The sequence below is a fragment of the Gracilinanus agilis genome, chromosome 3, assembly GCF_016433145.1.
Source record: "Gracilinanus agilis isolate LMUSP501 chromosome 3, AgileGrace, whole genome shotgun sequence".
In the NCBI taxonomy this organism is placed as follows: Eukaryota; Metazoa; Chordata; class Mammalia; order Didelphimorphia; family Didelphidae; genus Gracilinanus; species Gracilinanus agilis.
In genome coordinates, this window is record NC_058132.1 from 247,735,072 (window position 1) to 247,755,966 (window position 20,895).

At 33.6% G+C, this 20,895-nt stretch overlaps 1 protein-coding gene across 2 annotated transcripts in view; it reads left to right on the forward strand.

The window, feature by feature from the left end:
* The window catches only part of GPR155 (G protein-coupled receptor 155), a 44,537-nt gene that overhangs the window by 19,149 nt on the left and 4,493 nt on the right, over window positions 1-20,895 (forward strand). For both annotated transcript variants that reach the window (XM_044669780.1, XM_044669781.1), the window contains 7 exons: window positions 94-178; window positions 476-566; window positions 1,636-1,849; window positions 3,734-3,838; window positions 10,368-10,504; window positions 11,371-11,466; window positions 15,005-15,069. In XM_044669780.1, the coding sequence (XP_044525715.1) occupies window positions 94-178; window positions 476-566; window positions 1,636-1,849; window positions 3,734-3,838; window positions 10,368-10,504; window positions 11,371-11,466; window positions 15,005-15,069 (793 nt within the window). The remainder of the gene's footprint in view (window positions 1-93; window positions 179-475; window positions 567-1,635; window positions 1,850-3,733; window positions 3,839-10,367; window positions 10,505-11,370; window positions 11,467-15,004; window positions 15,070-20,895) is intronic.

Below are 20,895 nucleotides of genomic sequence, written 5' to 3' on the forward strand. Positions count from 1 at the left end.
AAGTGATTTTAATCAGTGTTCATACTCACTTCATTTTTATAGTAATTACCACATAGTTGACAAGTTTTATTTCTTTAAAATTCTTGTTCATAGGACTTCTATCAATTTCTTTATTTCTGTTGAAGAAGAAAGAGACAATTCAGATTCCTGTAGGAATTATCATTATATCTGGATGGGGGTGAGTTGGTACCTTTTTTCCTACTTAATAACTCTTCATGTACACAATAGCTATTTATTTATTTATTTGTTTGTTTATGATATTTTTTCCATAGTTACATGATTCATGTTCTTTCCCTTCCCTTCTCCTTCCCTCCTCCCGTAGCCAACAAACAATTCCACTGGGTTTTACATGTATCATTAATCAAGATCTATTTCTGTATTAATATTTGCAATAGAGTGATCATTTAGAGTCTACTACAATTGCTATTCAGATTCCTCTTTTCTGTCTCTCTCCTCTTTCCTCTTGGTCTTGCAGCATTCCTGCCCTTCTTGTGGGTGTTCTTTTGATAGCTGGAAAACATAATGGTGATAGCATTGACTCTGCCTTTTTTTATGGGAAAGATCAGGTAAGAAATGTTTAAGAAAACTTTTTGGGTCTTATTGAACATCTTCCAATTTAAAGTTGAAAACTTCATACAACATGGGGAGAGAAGACCTGGGTTCAGATGTCACTTTAAACATGATATCTGTGTCTCCCTAGGCAAATTACCTAACTCTCTCTGAGCCTCAGTTTCTTTATCTGTAAAATGAGGAGACTGCATATAGTGGCCTGTAACGATCCTTCCAGCTCTCAGTTTTTCATCATCTAAACCTTAATGTTGATAACATTTAATATAAACAGCCTTAGCCATCACAGATGAATTAAGTAAATTATACATAAACTAGCACCATTCACTTAGATAAGTCAAAACAAATGTCATGAATACTTTGCATTTGTATAATTGTTTTTAAAGTTTTCCAGTGCTTAAACAATTATTTAACTCTCTTAAGCAGGTATGATTTCAATATGATTTGTGTAAAGCCATCAAGTGGGTCAACAATAATAAACGCAAGTTCTTGACTCAGTCATTTTTAGGTGAGAATTTAAAGGATAGAAATTTTTAGAAGAGAAAGATGCTTGAAAGTTGAGAAATATAGGATACATGTACAAGTAGCTATGGAGAATCATATTAGAGAAAGAAGTAAAGATGAATATGTAAAAGAATTGAGGGACTAATGAGTTGTTTGCCTTGTGAATGAATAGATGTCATTCTCTTCAGAAGGTAAGTATGCAATTTTGAAGAGAATTCTGAAAGAGTAAATAGGTTGATTGCCAAATAACTTGGGTTTTCTTTTGTTTTCTGCTGTCACAGGAATGAATCCTCATCAATCATTATTTTAAAATCTTAATTTTATAAGCATATACCAACAGAAAATTGAATTGCTACAATGTAAAGCAGAATAGCATGTTGTGCTTTGCACAATTTAATAAAAAATCTTATTCATTCATAGAAGTAAAGTCTAAATCATTTTGAACTATGAATAAGTATTTAATATTGAACTTCTGTTTTGGTGTCTTAACATGGTAAGTTATATATATTGTTAATATATGATTCTGAAAAGAATGTTCTAATTCCTTTTTTATGTCTCTGACAGATGATCACTACAGCAGTCACCCTATTTTGTAGCATATTGATATCCGGCATATCATTGATGTGTATGAACCAGAGTACACAGGAAGGGAGTTATGAGGGATTGGATCGTCATTCTCAGAACAGCAAAACAGGGGAGGCTGAAAGAACTTCTATTGAGGAGAATCCAGTGCCAATAAATGAACCAGAAATTTTTACAAGTTCTACTATAGAAAGAAGTATGACCCTTCAGCATAAATCAATGTTTATAATTTTATACTTTAAACATGCTTTGCTTTAAAGGGCCCTTACTGACTTGCCTTGAATATTCTAGGTATTCATTCATCATATAAGAAACTTGGGCCAGTGTACTTAGGAAGCAACTAAGGAAATGGTGTGGGAGTTCTATGTGGGACAATCATTAGTTAAACTTTGGGGCTTAGAATTTACATTCTGAAAAAATACATTGACTGAGAGTAAGTCTAAATGATTCAGCACATGTAATTAAAAAATTCAACTACATTATCTTTTGGACAACAGTAGTGACTAAAATGAGTCTGAGGGCCTAGTATTAACACATGATTTCAGTCAGCAAAATAGTATCACTAGTTTTGAAATAATTTCTGTTTATGAGTATTAGTCCAGATTGAGTGTTAGCTTTTAGTGTATATATGTATTAAGAATACAAAATCAGAATGCTATATTCATTAAAGGATGTGAAGATTTCATAGACATAAAGCATTACTCCAGGAAATGTGACTGAGAAATCAGTAATGTCAAATAGTAAAATTCTAATGCTAGTAAATAAAGAACAAAAAGAGATATGAGATAAATGATAGATATAAGAAGGAAGGTGCCTTACCTTCTTCATCTTTAGAAGAAAAAAAAGAAGAAAAGAGAGAGAATAACCACCAACTAGCAATCTTATCAATGTGAGATCTTCCTAGAGAAGAGGAAAGGAAAGGAAAAGGCATCAAGTAATATAAAACATCACTGTCAGTTAAGTACTTTGGCATGGTTGTTAGAAATGTTAGGAAGTATGCCACAGAATGAACTTACAATGATGATTTTTATTTTGCGTTTGTAGTTCAAATAATTTATAACTTTCTTAAGGGAGATTAATACAGATATTAAAAAGATATTAAAAAGCTCAGAAAAGCTTAATAATAACTACCATTATGCAATGCTTTAAGGCTTGGTTTTTAACTAAACTTTTTTGAAAAACTTTTAAAAATTTAGTTAGAAATATCTCATTTTATACTTATAACAGTCCTGAGGGGTAGGTTCTATTATTATTCTCCTTTTATAGTTGAGGAAACTGAGGCAGATGTTAAGTGACTTAAAAGTCTAAAGTAGAATTTGAACTCAGGTCTTCCTCACTCCAAGTCCAGTAACTCTATCCACTGTACCACTTAACTATACCAGTTATTAATGTAATAAATCAGTGGTATCAAACTCAAATATAAACAGATGTATATGAACCTAATGAATCAGAATGCCACAAGTTACTATTACTTGCATTTTTTTATATTTTTGTTTATTTTGTTAAATGTTTCCCCATTATGTTGTTGTTGTTGTTGTTGTTTTTTCATTTTACATTTTCAACTAGTTTGGGAAAGCCTGGCCAGGAATTCAACACTCATGCAATAGATTACTGATAAAAATCTATGCAGAAAGATCAAACTGTAGACTCCTTCATTTATTTAAAAACATTATTCTAAGCAGTCTATAGGCTTCACCAGACTCCAAAAGGACTTCATGACAAGACAAAACAGTTATAAGACCTCTGGTTTTAAATCTTAATCCAAGAGAACATTATTATAGGTTTCTGAGAAGAAAGAGTAGAAGAATAAAAATTGTAGTTTGGGGAGATTTGGAGCAAATTCTGAATTTTCCATAATAGTTAATTTGACATTATTGTAAAACTGCAATTGGAGCTATTTGAAACCATAAAATTTATTTAAATAATCTTAGCTTGTATTTAGATGCCTTTTAGGAAAGATGGTTCAAGACCATTTTGACACAATATAGAAAAATCTTCCATAAAAAGTTAAATCACCTTACAGACTTTGTACAGTTTCATGAGTGGTAGACATCTGATCTGACTTTTTTTTTCTTTTCAGGTTCTTGTTCATGTTCAGTAGGCAATGGTGAATTGTGCCATTCTTCAGTAGACCCAATAGACAACAGGAGTCCAGGTGAAACCCTTACTCCTTCTTTGGGAACAGGTAAATTAGACTAAGAGTAGTTTGGAGTTTTTATTTTTCTTTTAATTTAATTTTTTTGGTGACATTTTAAGTTTCAAACTGTCTCTGTCCCTCCCCCCTCAACTCATACTACTAGAAAAGGCTACCGTGTGTGTGTGTGTCTGTGTCTGTGTCCGTGTCTGTGTGTCTGTGTGTTCATTCTTTCTCTGGAAGTGAACATTCACATTTATTCGTTAAACAGTGTTACTGTTACTATATACAGCATTCTCTTAGTTCTGCTTGCTTCACCCTTCATTATTTCATGAAAGTTTTTTCATGTTTTTCTAAAATCAACCTGCTCATTGTTTCTTCTTTTTTCTTTTAAACCCTTACCTTCCATCTTAGAATCAATACAATGCAATGCAACAATACAATGCAATGCAATGCAATACAATACAATACAGTACAATACAATACAATACAATACAGTACAATACAGTACAATACAATACTGTGTATTGGTTCCAAGGCAGAAGAGCCATAAGGGTAGGCAGTGGGGATTAAGTGACTTGCCCAGGGTCACACAGCTAGGAAGTGTCTGAGGTCAGATTTGAACCCAGGACCTCCCATCTCTAGGTCTGGCTCTCAATCCACTGAGCCATCTAGCTGCCTCCCTGCTCATTGTTTCTTACAGCACAATCATGTACAATTTGTTTAACCATTCCCAAATTGATGGGGAGCTGCTATAGATATGTTAGAACATTTGGATTCTTTTCTTTTTTCCCTGATCAACCTGAGAAATAGACCTAATATTGTTGTTGCTGAGTCAAAGGGTATACATAGTTTTATAACTCTTTGGGCATAATTCCAGATTGCTCTCAAAAATGGTGAGATCATTTTATAGTTCCATGAACAGTGTATTATTAATAGTCCAATTTTTTCCACCTTCCATCATCTGCCATTTCCACCTTTTATCATTTTAAGCCAATCTAATAGGTATGAGATGATATCTCAGATTTGTTTTCATTTTCATTTCTCTAATCAGCAATGATTTAGAGTATTTTTTCATATAACTATAGATAGCTTTGATTTCTTTATGTGAAAACAACCTGTGCATATCTTTTTACCATTTATCAACTGTGGAATAACTCATATTCTTATAAATTTGACAAAGTTCTCTATATGTTTGAGATATGAAATTTTCATCCAAGAAACTGTCTATAAGGTTTTCCCCATTTTTCTGTTTTCCTTCTAAACTTGGCTACCTTGGTTCTGTTTCTTGTTTATTCACAAATTCTCTTCCTGTCCATTAATCGGATAGATAATAGGTTCCATGGTCTTATAATTTACTTATGATACCTCCATTTATGTCTAGTCATGTATCCATTGTGACCTTATCTTGGTAAATTGTGTAAGATATTGGTCTATAACTAGTGTCATCCAGCTTCCCTGTTTTCCCAATAATTTTTGCAAAATGGTGAATTTTTATTGCAAAAGCTTTAAATACTTACATTTGTTAAATACAAGGTAATCATTTACTTACTGTGTATTATAGGTCTACTGTCTTCAACTGATCCACCTTTCTATTTCTTAGTCAGTACCAAATAGTTTTGATAATTAATGCATTATAATCCATTTAAGATCTGCTAGTGCTAGACTCCTTCCTTTATGTTTTTTATTAATTCCTTTGATATTCTTGATCTTTTGTTCATCCAAGTGAATTTTGTTATTTTTTCTTGCTCAAAATAATTTTTTGGTAATTCATTTGGGATGGCATAAGTTGATTAGGTTAGGTAGAATTGTAATTTTTATCATATTGGCTCTGCTTACCCATAAACAATTACTATTTCTCCATTTATTTAAATCTGACTTTATTTATATAAAAACTGTTTTATAATTATGTTCATGTTCATACCAAGGCGTTTTATGCTGTGATTATTTTAAATGGGATAATTTTACTATCTATTCTTGCAGAATTTTGTTGGAGACAGAAATGCTGATGATTTAGGCGGGTTTATTTTTTTATTCTGCTACTTTGCTTAAATTAGTCATACAACTGGCTTTTTAAAAATCTCAAAGATTTTTTAGGTATACTATCATATCTTCTACAAAAGAGATAGTTTTATGATTTCATTGCCTGTTACAATTCCTTCAGATTTTTTCTTCTCTTACTGTTAGCATTGCTAATACAATGTTAAATAATATTGATGATAATGGGCATCCTTGTTTCACTCCTGATCTTACTGGAAATACTTTAGTTTATCCCCATTACAGATAATACTAATGGTTTTAGGTACTTGTTTATCATTTTAAGGAAAAATCTATTTATACCCATGTCTTCAAGTTTTTAATAGGAATGAGTATTGTATTTTGTCAAAAGTTTTTTTCTGTACTTATTGATATAATCATATGACTTTTGTTGGTTTTGTTGTCAATATAATCATTTATATTAATAATTTTCCTTACATTAAAGCACTCCTGCATTCCTGATATAAACTTCACTTGGTCACAATATAATATATAATTGTAGTATCCTAGCTAGTATGTTATTTAGGATTTTTGTTTCCATATTCATTAATGATATTAGTCTATAATTTTCTTTCTGTTTTTACTCTTCCTAGTTTAGGAATCAGCATCATATTTATTTTCTAAAAAAGAGTTTGTTAAGATTCCTTCTTTGCCTATTATTCCAAATAATTTATTTAGTATTAGAACTGGTTGATCTTTAAATGTTTGGCAGAAATAAAATAAAGAAAAAATAGCTCAATGGATTGAGCATGCAACTAAAAAACTAGAAAAATCAAAACCCCAAATTAAGCACCCAATTGGAAATCTTGAAAGTCGAAGGAGAGATTAATAAAATTGAAAGTAAGAAAACTATTTAGCTAATTAATAAGACAAGGAACTGGTTTTATGAAAAAAAACAATACAGATCTTTCTGACTCTAAAACTGACCATCCACCATGCTACACTGGGACATGTATGGAATTTTCATAAGATCATCCAGCATACTTTTTTTTAATTATAAAGATAAGTCGTTGATGCCTTTTTTTTAACATCACCATGCCTCAGTATTCCTTCAACCCACATCCCATAAGAGCAAATACAGATTTTTTTTTTAAACCCTTACCTTCCGTCTTAGAGTCAATACTGTTTATTGGCTCCAAGGCAGAAGAGTGGTAGGGGTAGGCAATGGGGGTCAAGTGACTTGCCCAGGGTCACACAGCTGGAAAGTGTCTGAGGCCAGATTTGAACCTAGGACCTCCTGTCTCTAGGCCTGGCTCTCAATCCACTGAGCTACCCAGCTGCCCCCCAAATACAGATTTTTTAAAAGGAAAAAAGATCAAGAAACAGCATAACTGATAAAAACATCAAAAAATCTGAAAATATATGTAGGGTGCAATTGTTGTCAACCTCCCATCACTGCCAATGGATTGTTTCTTCTTATATTTCTTCTTTTGAGCCATGTTTGTTCTTTATGATTTTGTAAGAATAACTTATTTTTTAGCCCTTACCTTTTATCTTAGACTCGGTACTGTGTATTGGTTCCAAGGCAAAAGAGCAGTAAGGGCTAGGCAATGGGGGTTAAGTGACTTGCTCAGGGTCATACAGCTGGGAAGTGTCGGAGACCGGATTTGGTAACATTAATATTTGATTTATGTGTGTGTTTTAGCTTTTTTCATTTACATCATTGTAGTAATTGTTTTCTTGGTTCTGCTTACTTCATTTGCATTAGTTCACATATATAGCCTGTGTTTGTCTATATGTCACATTTATAATTTCCTATAGCACAGTAATATTATATTAAAGTACCACAGCATTGAAAATTTAAAAAAAATATGGTTAAAGTATATGAATGAATGATTCTCAAAAAAGAACTGAAAACTATTCCCTAAAAGCCTTTCTTCAATCAGTGGGCATCTACTTTGTTTTTTGCTCTTGGCTACTACAAAAAGTATCATTACAAATATTTTGATGTATATGGGGACTTTCCTCTTTTTAGTGACCTCTTTGGGGTATAAGCCCAGTAATAAAATCTGTGGGTCAAATGGTATGGACATTTTAGTCACTTTATTTGCATAATTCCAAATTGATTTCCAAAATGGTTATATTGATTAAAAGCTCCCCCAACAATGTACAAGTATGTCTATCTACCTACAACCCTTCCAGCATTGACTTACTAACTTTTGCCATCTTTGCTAATTGTAGGGAATGAGATGAAATCTTAGGATTTTGTTTTGCATTTCTCTTAGTAACTTGGAGATTTGTTTCATACAATTATTATAGCTTTCAATTCCTTTGAGAACTGTGTTCATATGGTTTGATTTCATTTTTTTTTTCAAAATTGTACCTATCAGAAAAATGCTGGTACTAAGTACAGTTTTGATTTATGTATTGGAAGAGGAGTTTTTTTTTTTTTTTTTTTTTTTTTTTTTTTTTTTAGGAATCTTGTTGAATCATAGATCTAAGGCTAGAAAGGACCTTGGAGTCTAATTCCCTCATTTTACAGATTCAGGAAATGAGCCTAGTTAGGTTAAACCTCTTGCCCAGGTTAACACAATTATTAAATGTCTGAAGGAGGATTTGAATTTAGGTCTGTGTGATTCTGAGTCCATTCATTATACCATACTACATCTGATACTAGCACACTTGATGACCTAGTTTCTTTCTACTTTTCTTCTCCTACCAAAAAAAAATATCCAAAATGCGGGCTTTAATAATCTACTAAATTGCCTTGAATTCATTAGTTAATATTTTTAAGTATCTCTATATGCTGAGTATTATACAAAAGAGGTATTGCTCACTTTCCTTTCCAACTAAAACCAAGGAATTTGTCCCAAGGACCATTTCTTAAAATTATTTTAACTTAAAAGGTAAATAGAAATTACTTCACAGACTTTTCCTACATATACATACTTTTAAAAATATTTTTTCCTCATAAGCTGAATGTAGCTATTAAAGGGACTAATGACAGTGATTGAAACTCAGCCATCTCAGTCCCATTTAATTAGTTTTCAGATAATTTAAAGCCACTTAATTAGTATTTTAAGTTTTCTGTTCTTTGTGCAGATTTAAACATGACTTGGGTAAAGGAACATTTAAAAATATTCTATATACATAAAACAAATGTACAATTGTAAAAACTGTTTTTTTAATATAGAATATTTCACATGTTCCCAAGATAAGGTATTTTTCCTCTTTTCTACTGCCACCTTCTGGTATAAACTGCAAATTACTCATTTTTCTAAAGAGCAACACACACACACACACACACACACGCACGCACGCACGCACGCACGCACGCGCGCGTCTCTCTTTCTCTGTCTCTCTCTCTGTCTCTCCCTCCCTCTCTGTCTGGCTCCTTGTCTCCGTCTCTCTCTGCCTCTGTTTCTCTCTGTCTCTCAACTTTTGGGATTGTGTTCATTAACTTTTTATGCCATGAACTAATTACATCTGTCTAAACTAGGGACTAACCTTTTTTCCAGCTATTCACTTTTTAACTTTTTAAATTGCCAGATCAATTTAATTGACATTATTCCACCTCAGGAGGCATCTCATTTATATATATGGGGTAAGAAATATCCTCAAAACATTATCTGACCTTCCTACTCATGTCTTTTTTTGCCTCCGGGGCCTGCTCTTTAATTATTCCTCCTTTACTGATACTTTCCTCTCTTCCCAGAATCCCAGTGAATTATAGGGTTATGTGGAAAATACTTTGCAACTTTTACAGCACTATATAAGCATGAACTGCTATTTTTGTCAGTATGGGCCTGCCTTTGAAAGGATAGACCCCAACTACCCTGGGCTATAGTAGATGGTTTCTATGGGTTGCTGTGCCAGAAAATTCATCATGCAGTGATCATCTCTCTCCAGACTCAGATGACAGGAATACTTTTATTAAATATTATTTCTCTCACCATTTGGTTATTGATCTTTCATGTTATATGTATTGGGGTTAAAAATATGTTTTGTGAAAATTTCTTCCTTTATACAGAGTATTAATTTAGACAGCAACATTTATGATTTCCTAGTGGAAACTTGAGCCTGTGGTGACAAAAATATGATTGTACTATCTTTTTATCTTACCATCTTTTTAACCTCAGAATTCTCCAGACAAATTTTTTAAATCCTTAATGCAGTTTGTCAGTTGAACTTTAATTCAGCAAACATAAGTCACTTTCTATATGCACTATTGATGATTGTAATTTATGTTAATTTTATAGTAGCTAAATTGAGAATTATGAAGCCCTTTTTGAGACAATACAACAAATGAATAGATTAGTTAAGAGTGGAATTTGCCTCTTTTTTTTTTTTAATGGTCCTAGAATCATACTGCTCAATAATACAAGTAAGACAAGTATCTTGCAGCTTTTCAGATAAAATTTGTGAGAGGAAGTGAGAGATCTGTCCTTGCTTTGCAGTATAAGGAAAGAACCTTCTACAGAGTCCTTATAAAATAACTTCTAGATTGTATTTGCATGTGTAATAGTTTGCTTAATCATTAAAGAATTTTAAATTCATTTAAAATAAAAAGTTTTAACTATAAATTATTCTTAATGTTTTCTAGATGAGCATTGTGTGAGTCAGTGTAATTCTCAGAGCTGCATATTAGCTCAGGAAGAAGAACAGTTTCTACAGATCGGAGACAAACAACTGGCTAGACATGTGTTGCTGTGTTTACTACTTATTGTCGGCTTACTTGCTGTAAATACTTCTTTTACTTTTATTTAGGCTCTTTCCCTTAAAAGTTTTGCAAAGTTTGTATTTAGGCAGCTAAAAAGGCTTAGTTGCAATATCAAATACTAAATCTTTAATCTTTTTTAAAAGGAAAACTAAAAAAATTAGTAGCTCAATTTTACACTTACTGGCCTATTTCTGAAAAGACAAATTTATTCTGCTTGGTATCAATTTTCCACTTAAAACCTTGACTCTAGAATTTGAGAAAAATCTGAGGTTTTATATTAATCACTCTTCATCATTGGTAAAATTAACCATTTTTTTAGAGCTACTAATTTCCAATCATTAACTGACAGACTCTATTTCTTTTTTCTTCTCTGCATAAGTACTTTTCTGAGATAGCTACAGACATGAGATAGAATGAACATAGAGGAATTGTTCCATACTTCTGATACTTAATGTAATATGATATCAATTGGCACCATTCTACTTGCCATTTAAGCACAATAATCAGAAAAGATTGAGGAACACTGCTACAAATTTGATAATCTGATTTTTGCATTAAGAAGTGCTCATTTAAAAAATCTATCCTTTTTTACATCAGGCAGCAGTACTGATGTCTTACATGAATTCCTAAAATATGGATCATATCTTCCCCCTTCAGAATTAATTAGATAACAGACATCTGTATGAATGACATCTATCAGAAGGATGTCAAACTCTTTATAAAAAGACAAAGGCTGTATATTCTCCTAGTATTTTTCCCTTTAGTCTTCTTTTTCAAACATTAAGTCAATTTAGATTTAAGGCATTTGTTTAATAGTACTGTATTCTGGCACATAAGATGAATAGCTTGCTTCATTTAAAAATAATTTTTATTATTTCTTTTGCAGAATCTTTCCAGTTGTTTGTGGTGGCTGTTCAACAAGGAACCTGGAAGACTGTATGTTGAATTACAGTTTTTTTGTGCTGTATTTAATTTTGGCCAGGTACTTATTTACTAGGAATTTTGAAGGAGTGTGCATATGCCCCTGTGCACATATTGTGTGTGTGTGTGTGTGTGTGTGTGTGTGTGTGTTTGTGTTCTGTTTGCTTGGCTATGTTATGTCAGTCAAAAATATTCCAATCTCCTATTAGGAGAAATTTATTATATTAGTTGAAGCCACCAGGTTGTGTTCTGAATATTTCAACCAGAAATATTGAAATTATCTTCCATTTTAATTTTGAAAGCAAGAATGATCATGGAAAGAGAGGCAAGGCCTCATGATCTGTTTGAACTTTGTTATAAATTTATTAGGTTAGCTTTGGCAAATAATTTCCCTAGGGATCTTTATTATAGGCAGACATAAAACAAAGAAAAACATTTAATAGTATTCTTAATAATTTTTGAGCAAAAAGTATTATTAAAGTTCTAAATACATATTTAGACTTTTAACAGCTTAAAATCCCACTAAGATTTTGGGACACCTTCTATATAATATATTTGTTAAATGTTACTTTAAAATTTATTATCAGTCTAATATATCTTCCATATTTCAAAGATCCATGATTTCATTGATATGAGTACTCCCTTCTTAAGTACACATCCCAGCTCTTCTATACTTTAGCAGTTTCTATAAATTAGTATATCTGAAAAATTAATCCTCTTTGGCCAATTTGGTCATGAGCCTCTTTATTTAACATGATCATGTAAATAATCACTATGTGGATAATTGAAGCATGTGTCCCATACTACAACCTTCAAGAACCCAGTTTCACTTCTATACCACAAAGAGATTATAAAATATAATTTTAATCAATCAATAAGCTTTTATTAGTAGAGAAATTAACATACTCTGATTTAGTACTTTTGAATGTCAAGTTCTTGTATATTTATTTGATTTGACATTATATGAAACTTGTAGTCATTAGTAAAACCATTTTGGAATCCATATCTCATATTTCACAAAAAATTTGAGAGAGCAGCTCTGTTTTCAGGCTGATGCTTTGAAGGGGGAACTCAATAAGACTGAGGTTAAAGAAGTTGAACTTATTCAATCAACAAGCATTTATCATATTCCTACTCTGGGCCAGGCAATGAGAATACAAAGACAAAATGAAACAGCTCCTCCCAAGGATCTTATAATTCTTCTAGGGAAAATGCACGCACACGCACACACACACAGGCACACACACACATATAGCAGTTGGGGCTATACTTTAAGAGAAGGGGATCCCTGGACTGTAGAATTTGTGAAGGTGAGTAATATTTACTAACCATGGAAAAGATAGGTTGGATAAGTCAGAGCTTCATGTATTTTATTGTTTTACTTAAAATCATTTTAAGAAGTAATAGTATTAAAATATTAGTATGGTGATATACTTCAAGGTTCATTCTAAATGATTTTTGATTCCTTTTTGTTTTTAATTATCTTTTTTTAGTGTCCATTAGTGTGAATAAATAAGAGTTGTTTATAAATCAATTTCTACCCAATATAAAGTTTATATAACCTATAGTTTGCACTATATGGAACAGTATTATATTATATTTTATATATAATATATATTATATTTTATTTGTTGCCAGCATCATTTCCTATATATTGGCTTTTCTACCAGGACACAGATAATCCTGAAACCATGTTTCGAAGGCATGTATTATTTAGATGAAATATGAATTCCTGAATAAATGGACAAAATTATATGATAGAGGTGCAAGATAGACACCACATCCGTGAAAAAATAAAAATGTATATGATTCCAGTAGCCAGACATTGTTTTGAAACAATTTCTTCTACTATATATTTTCCCTTAAAGCCCCACTGGCTTTAAGTTTGAAATAAAAGTAAAGTTCCTCAGGGCTGTAGTGCAAATAGGGTGCATATCAGCCCTGCAAAGCCTTACTGCAGAGTTTCTGACAGTTGAAAAAGGGTTTAGAATCCTGAGGTTAGTCAGTTGACCCGATGAGAGTAGAAGGGTCAACTGAGCCCTGTTCTTTAGACTGAAAACCTGGCCTATATTCTGCAGCTTTTCTCCTAAAATTTGTTAGTTTAACTATTTCCTTTAGATCTCCCTAACCTCCCTTATTCCCAATCATCATTTCCCTTCCTAAATTTCTTGGGGTTTTTGAAAGGAGGGTGGATCTTGGGGTTAGCTTTCAAACTTGGTAGACATAGTTTCCCTGTAGTCAAATAGGGCTTACCCTTGTTACAAATTATCTCTTAAATCATTGTATCCAACTTTCCTAATCCTATAGGCTACAAAACCCTTTGGGGGTGAGTTAGTCAGGTCCTTTCTCAGTCTCACATTCCTGTCTCTCTCCCCCACCTGAAGCTTTCCCTAGGTGGCGGTTAGAGTTACCTTGTACCCCTCCATCCCTTCCAATCAACCCTAAAAATCAATAAACTCTATCACTTAATCAAACCTTTGGCCTAGTTCATTAGTTGATAAGAGAGAGAGAGAAGGGGATAAGGGAATAACATTGTTCCTGGGTCGTGAAGGGAATTGGAGGTGTCCATTTCAGAGGAAGTACAATCTTAATACTTCCTCTGAACTATTTCTTTGTGAACCTGAGAAACTGACTAGCAGCCCTCTAGTCAGTTTCAAGCCATTCCTGGCTGGCCCTAACTTGTGTCTGTAGAAGTGCCCTTCCTACCTAAAGGGCTCAGTCTGTTTCCCTTTAGTGTCTCTGTCTCAAAACTGTCCCAGTCTGTGTCTCTCAGGCTGTAGCTATCTGCCCTTGCAACTCTTTATACCTCCGTGTTTATATTCCCTAAACTCAGCTCCGAGAGGTTTTTGTAGCCTATAGGATTAGGAAAGTTGGGTACACTGATTGATTCAAGAGATAATTTGTAACAAGGGTAAGCCCTATTTGACTACAGGGAAACTATGTCTACCAAGTTTGAAAGCTAACCCCAAGATCCACCCTCCTTTCAAAAACCCCAAGAAATTTAGGAAGGGAAATGATGATTGGGAATAAGGGAGGTTAGGGAGATCTAAAGGAAATAGTTAAACTAACAAATTTTAGGAGAAAAGCTGCAGAATATAGGCCAGGTTTTCAGTCTAAAGAACAGGGCTCAGTTGACCCTTCTACTCTCATCGAGTCCCCAGGGTCAACTGACTAACCTCAGGATTCTAAACCCTTTTTCAACTGTCAGAAACTCTGGAGTAAGGCTTTGCAGGGCTGATATGCACCCTATTTGCACTACAGGGCACAAGAATTAGTAAAGTGATGGGTACTACTAAATATCCTCCTGGCCCTTTCTGACTCTGCTTATTCACCAGTCTCTGATCCCTAGGAAAAGAAGTCTCTTCCTTTCCTCAGCCTCTGGTTTCTTCTAGAGGACTGACACCAAATCTGTTACCATAATCAGCAAGACCAGGTGCCTAGAACAAGCAAGCAACAAAACATTCTTGTTTCAGGGCCTAAAATTTTAAAGACCTCCTTACTGGAGTAAATGTCAGCAACTTACCTCAACTTTTTTTTAGTTTGAAATTTTATTTCTAGGTTCTAAATATATAACTTTGTGTATCTGTGTTTTTCACCAGGGTTTCATTTCCTTTGGAATCTTTGGGTTAGACAAACATTTTATCATACTGCCCTTCAAAAGAAGGTAAACTCAATTTAAAATTATATCTATTTTAATAGAGTTAATAGTAAAAATATTCCCTTACTATTGTTTTTAGGCCCCTAATACCAACTGGCAGAAACTGATTATCATGGAAACAATATTGTCTGTAAATTCATATATTTATAGTAAATATCTATAAAGTATTGAACATTATACATCCAGTAGTATTCTTTCCATTCTAAAAAGAACTGCAAGGTATTATCAAAAAGCCATTGCTGAATTAAAAGTGCAATTTAAAAATATGTTTATAAGACAGCAAAGAGCTTTTATCTCCTCTGTATTTCTATAGTGTATCTCCTCAACAATAGCAACTTACATTCTTGTGCATTTGACTTATTTTCCTCAATGAAAAAAGTCGTTCTACTTTTCCAAATTTTTTATTCTTCCATTTCCTATAAAGACTTCTAAAGTATCAACTTTGTTTTGGATGCTTTTCTATAAATATCATAAGGATTGAATTTAGATCATGTTTTTGTTGTTTGGAGGTTAATAAATAGGAAAACTCATTATGGAGAGTGGAGTGACATTAGGCTCATTTGTTTTCATGGTAAAATTGGTAAAAAGTAAGTATGTTAACAGAGTTCCCCTTACCAAAAGCACTACATAATAAGGACTTTGGACATTTTACATACTTCACAAATGTTTAAAAGTGACAGCTTTAATCAGTCAGCAAGCATTTATTAATGGTTTATTCTTTGTCAGGTGCTGTGCTAAGTGCTGAGGATACAAAGTCAAAAACATGGTCTCTATCCATTTGAAACCCTCATTGTAATGGGAGAGACAACAAACAAAATAAATGTACATATAAGATATATATAGGATAAGTAGAATGTAATCTAATCTCAAAGAGAAGGCACAAGAAATGGGGGGAAAGAGGCAAAAGAAGACTGAGACATGCCTCCTTGCATATGGTGAGATTTGAGCTCAATAGTATAGAAAGCAAGAAAAGCCTAGATCAAGCTTTAAGATTTAGTGTTAGGTTCTTAGTTCCCACTTAGTCTTTTTTAATTTAATTTTAATTTTAATTTTTTTCGATTATATGTAAATAAAAATTTTTAACTTTTTTTAAAGTTTTGAATTCCAAATTATCTGCTTCTCTCCCCTTCCCTTCTTTTGAGAGGGCATTCAATTTGATATAGTTTATACTTATGCAGTCATGCAAAACATTTCCATGTTAGCTCTGTTGACAAAAAAAAAAAAAAACCTGCAAAAAAAGTGGGGGAAAAAAGCAAGAATAAAAGAGAAAGTAAAAGAAATATGCTTGACTCTAAATTCAGACTCCAGCAGTTTTAAAAATTTGGATGCTATAGTACTTGGTGCATATGTATTTAATTTTGGTATTACTTTATTATGTTTGGTACTTTTTAACAAAATGTAGTTTCCCTGCTTAGCTCTTTTAATTAAATCATTTTTAGCTTTAACTTTGAGATCATGATTGCTACCCTTGTATGTTTCTTATGTCAGCTGAAGCATAAGAGATTCCACTCTAGCCCTTTGTATTTATTCTATATGTGTCTAATTTTTAAGTGTGTTTCTTATAAACAATATATTGTCAGGTTCTAGTTTACCTATTCTGCTGTCCATTTCTTTTTTTAATAACTAAATTCATCTCATACACACTGAAAGTTATAATTATGAATTTTATATTTCTCTTCATCCTATTTTGCCATTCTTTTTATCCTTCTCTCTCTCTCTCTGTAGTTCTCCCTACATGATTTTATTTTTTAAGAGCCATCCCATCAAATTCAACTTAATCTCAAGCCCTCTATGTATATTCTTTTTAACTACCCTAATAATGGCATTCTTTTTTTTTTTTTTTAATATAAGTCCAGATATTTTATTAGGTCAGTGGCCATGTGATCTCCTCCCAGTAAGATCAGAGACAAATGGAGAATTTACAGAGGTTAATTTATATTGAAAAAGAGGAACTTACAGAGGGGAGAAGAATTTACAGGGGATATTCTTGATGAAATTAACATGGTCTTAACAATTTATTTTTTAAATGACAAAAAATCTTTAGAAATCTTCTTTTGGATGAGTCATTTTTTTTCCAAACATTTATTAATATTCATTTTTAACATGGTTACATGATTCATGCTCCTCCTTTCCCCTTCACCCCCCACACTCCCCCCACCCATGGCCGACGCACATTTCCACTAGTTTTGTCATATGTCCTTGATCAAGACCAATTTCCAAATTGTTGGTAGTTACATTGGTGTGGTAGTTTCGAGTCCACACCCTCAATCATGTCCACCCCGACCCATGCGTTCAAGCAGTTGTTTTTCTTATATGTTTCCTCTCCTGCAGTCCTTCCTCTGAATGTGGGTAGCATTCTTTACCATAAATCCCTCAGAATTGTCCTGGGTCATTGTATTGCTGCTGGTACAGAGGTCCATTACATTCAATTTTACCATAGTATATCAGTCTCTGTGTACAGAGTTCTTCTGGCTCTGCTCCTTTCGCTCTGCATCTGTTCCTGGAGGTCTCTCCAGTTTGCCTGGAACTCCTCCAGTTTATTATTCCTTTGAGCACAATAGTATTCCATCACCCGCATATACCACAGTTTGTTCAGCCATTCCCCAATTGAAGGACATTCCCTCTTTTTCCAATTTGTTGCCACCACAAAAAGCGCAGCTATAAATATTTTCGTACAAGTCTGTTTATCTATGATCTCTTTGGGGTACAAACCCAACAATGGTATGGCCGGATCAAAGGGCAGGCATTCTTTTATAGCCCTTTGAGCATGATTCCAAATTGCCAGCCAGAATGGCTGGATCAGTTCACAGCTCCACCAGCAATGCATTAATGTCCCAATTTTGCCACATCCCCTCCAACACATTCTTTTTTTTTTTTAAACCCTTAACTTCTGTGTATTGGCTCCTAGGTGGAAGAGTGGTAAGGCTGGGCAATGGGGGTCAAGTGACTTGCCCAGGGTCACACAGCTGGGAAGTGTCTGAGGCCAGATTTGAACCTAGGACCTCCTGTCTCTAGCCTGACTCTCAATACACTGAGCTACCCAGCTGCCTCCCCTAATAATGACATTCTTAAGAGTGATAGATATCATTTTCCCATATAAGACAGTAAATAGCTTAACCTTATCAAATCCTTTATGTTTACCTGCTTATGTTTCTCCTAATTCTTGTATTTGAAAGTCACATCTTTTGTTCAGTTCTGGTCTTTTCCTCAAGAATGTCTGAAAAGTCCTTTAATTTTAAATATCCATGTTTTTTCCTTGCAGGATTACACTCAGTTTTGTAGGTAGGTTATTTTTGGTTCAAAACTCAGCTCCTTTGCTCTTAGAAATATATTCCACACCCTTCTGACTTTTAATGTAAAAACTATCAAATCTCCTATTATCCTGATTGTTAACTGCAATATCTCTTTCTTAGTAGTTGTTTGTTTGAAATATTTTCTCCTTGACCTTGGAGCTTTGAAATTTAACTATATTGTTTACATGAGTTTTCATTAGGGGATCTCTTTCAGGCTGTGATGAGTAGACTTTTTTCCATTTCTATTTTAACTTCTAGTTCTAAAATTTCAGAGCAATTTTCCATAGTAATTTCTTGAAGTATACTAGACCTTTTTTTTTTTTTTGGTCATGACTTTAATGTAGTCCAACAGTTCTTATACTATCACTCCTCAATCTATTTCTAGGCCAGTTGTTTTTTTAATGATATAGTCCATATTCTAATTTATTTTTTCATTCTTTTGGTTTGTTTTATTATTTCTTCATGTCTCATGAAGTCATTAGCTTCCCTTTTCCCAATTCTAATTTTCAAGGAATTATTTTCTTCAGTACAATTTTGGACCCATTTTTTCCAATTGGTTGACTTTTCATAATTTTCTTGCATTACTCTTCTAGTTTTCCTCTACCACTCCTATTTGATTTTTAAAGTACTTTTTAGGCTTTTCCAAGAACTCCTTTTGGACTTCTGACCATTTTATATTTTTCTTTAAAGCTTTAGGGGAAGCCAGTGGGCAAAATGGATAAAGTGCCAGGCCTCAAATCAAGAGGATTTAAGCTCAAATTTGGCCTTAGATACATTTTAGCAGTGTGACCCTGGGTATATCACTTAACCCCAATTGCCTAGCACTTGCACTTACTAAGACAGAAAGGGTTCAAAAAAATTTTATTAAGCTTTATAAAAAGATCTTTTGACTTCATTGTCTTCTGAGTTTGAGCCCTGATTTTCTCTTTCATCTTAGTAACTATGGTTAGGTTCATTTTCTTTCTCCCTTTTTTGTTTTGTTTACTTTTTTTTTTTAATTTAAGACCCTTAACTTCTACCTTAGAAACACCAAATAATGGTTCTAAAGCAGAAGAGTGATACAGACCAGGCAATTGGGGTTAAGTAATGTGTCTAGGATCACACAGCTAGGAAGTGTCTGAGGCCAGATTTGAATCCAGGGCCTCCATCTCCTGGCCTGACTCTCTTATCCACTAAGCCACCTCGCTATCCCTGTTCACTTTTTTTTTTTTTAAACAGCCTATTTCCTATTTATTAACTTTATGTTAGGGTCAGGCTCTGCCCGAGAGTGTGAAGGGTAATGGTTCAAGTTTCAGATTTTTTGTGTTATTGCTTTCAAAGATCTGTCTAGGAGTCTTTTTCCATTTGGCCAATTCTGCTTTTTAAGGCTTTCTTCTCTTCAGTGAATTTTTGTGCCTTTAAAAAAAATCATTTGGCCAATTGTTTTTTATGTTATTATTTCTTCAGTATTTGGGGTGCCTCATTTACCAATTTATTAACTCTTTTCATAATTTTATTATATTATTCTCATTTACATGTCTAATTTTTCCATTACCCCTTTTAATTTGATTTTTTAAATCCCTTTTGAGCTCCTCGGGAATTCTTGTTGGACTGGCACCATATTCATATTTGCTTATAGCTGCATTGACATCATTGTCTTTTTCTGGGCTTGTGTCTTGATCTTCCCTCTTCATGGTTACTGGTTTGCTCATTTTTTCAGCCTATTTCTTGACTTATAATTTTATGTTAAAGTTGGGCTCTGCTCCCAGGGTGAAGGGAGGACATTATCCCAAGCATTACACCTTTCTTGCTATTTGTTTTCAGAGCTAGTTCTGGGTATCTGTAGGCTTTCAGTGCTTCTGAGGAGAGGCGTAAGCCCTCCCCTCCTAGCCTGTGGTCCAGTCTTTACCCAGGGAAGGACCTTGTTTCACTCTAGCCACCAGCACTAACATTCCTCCTGGCCCTAGAACCATGGCCAGGCCCCCAGCTCTTTCTGTAACTGCAATTGCTAGTGCTCTCTTCTTCTGTATTAGAATTGAGACTTAGGGTCCCCACTCTCCACAGACTCCTTTTTCCCATGCACTCTGGGTTCTGGGCTGTACTCCAGGCCTGACCACCATCTTGGTCACTTTTCCTCTTTACTTCCAAAGTGGTTGTGGGATGGAAAATTGTTTCACCCAAACTTGTTGGTTCTTTTCCTCCAGAATTTGATAGGCGGTATTGTTTTAAAATTGTTTGGAAGGGAATTTGGGAGAGATCAGCTCAGTGCTTTTCTTCTCTACCATTGTGGTTCCATTCCTATTAGTCTTAACTAAAGAACAGTCAGGGTGGCTCCCTGGTAGAGAAATATAAAAATGAATTAGTCATTAAACTTTAATCATTAACAATCGCCTGTTTCTTTATTTGTCAATGTAAATAATAAACCACAAGATTGGACTCACACAGAATAGTTGTTCTACATTCAAGATATACATAAAATCTGCCTATTACACAAAAATGCTGAAATAAAATCTTTGCTCTCCATAAAGACTGCTTTTAAAATAATCTCAGGAAAATGGAG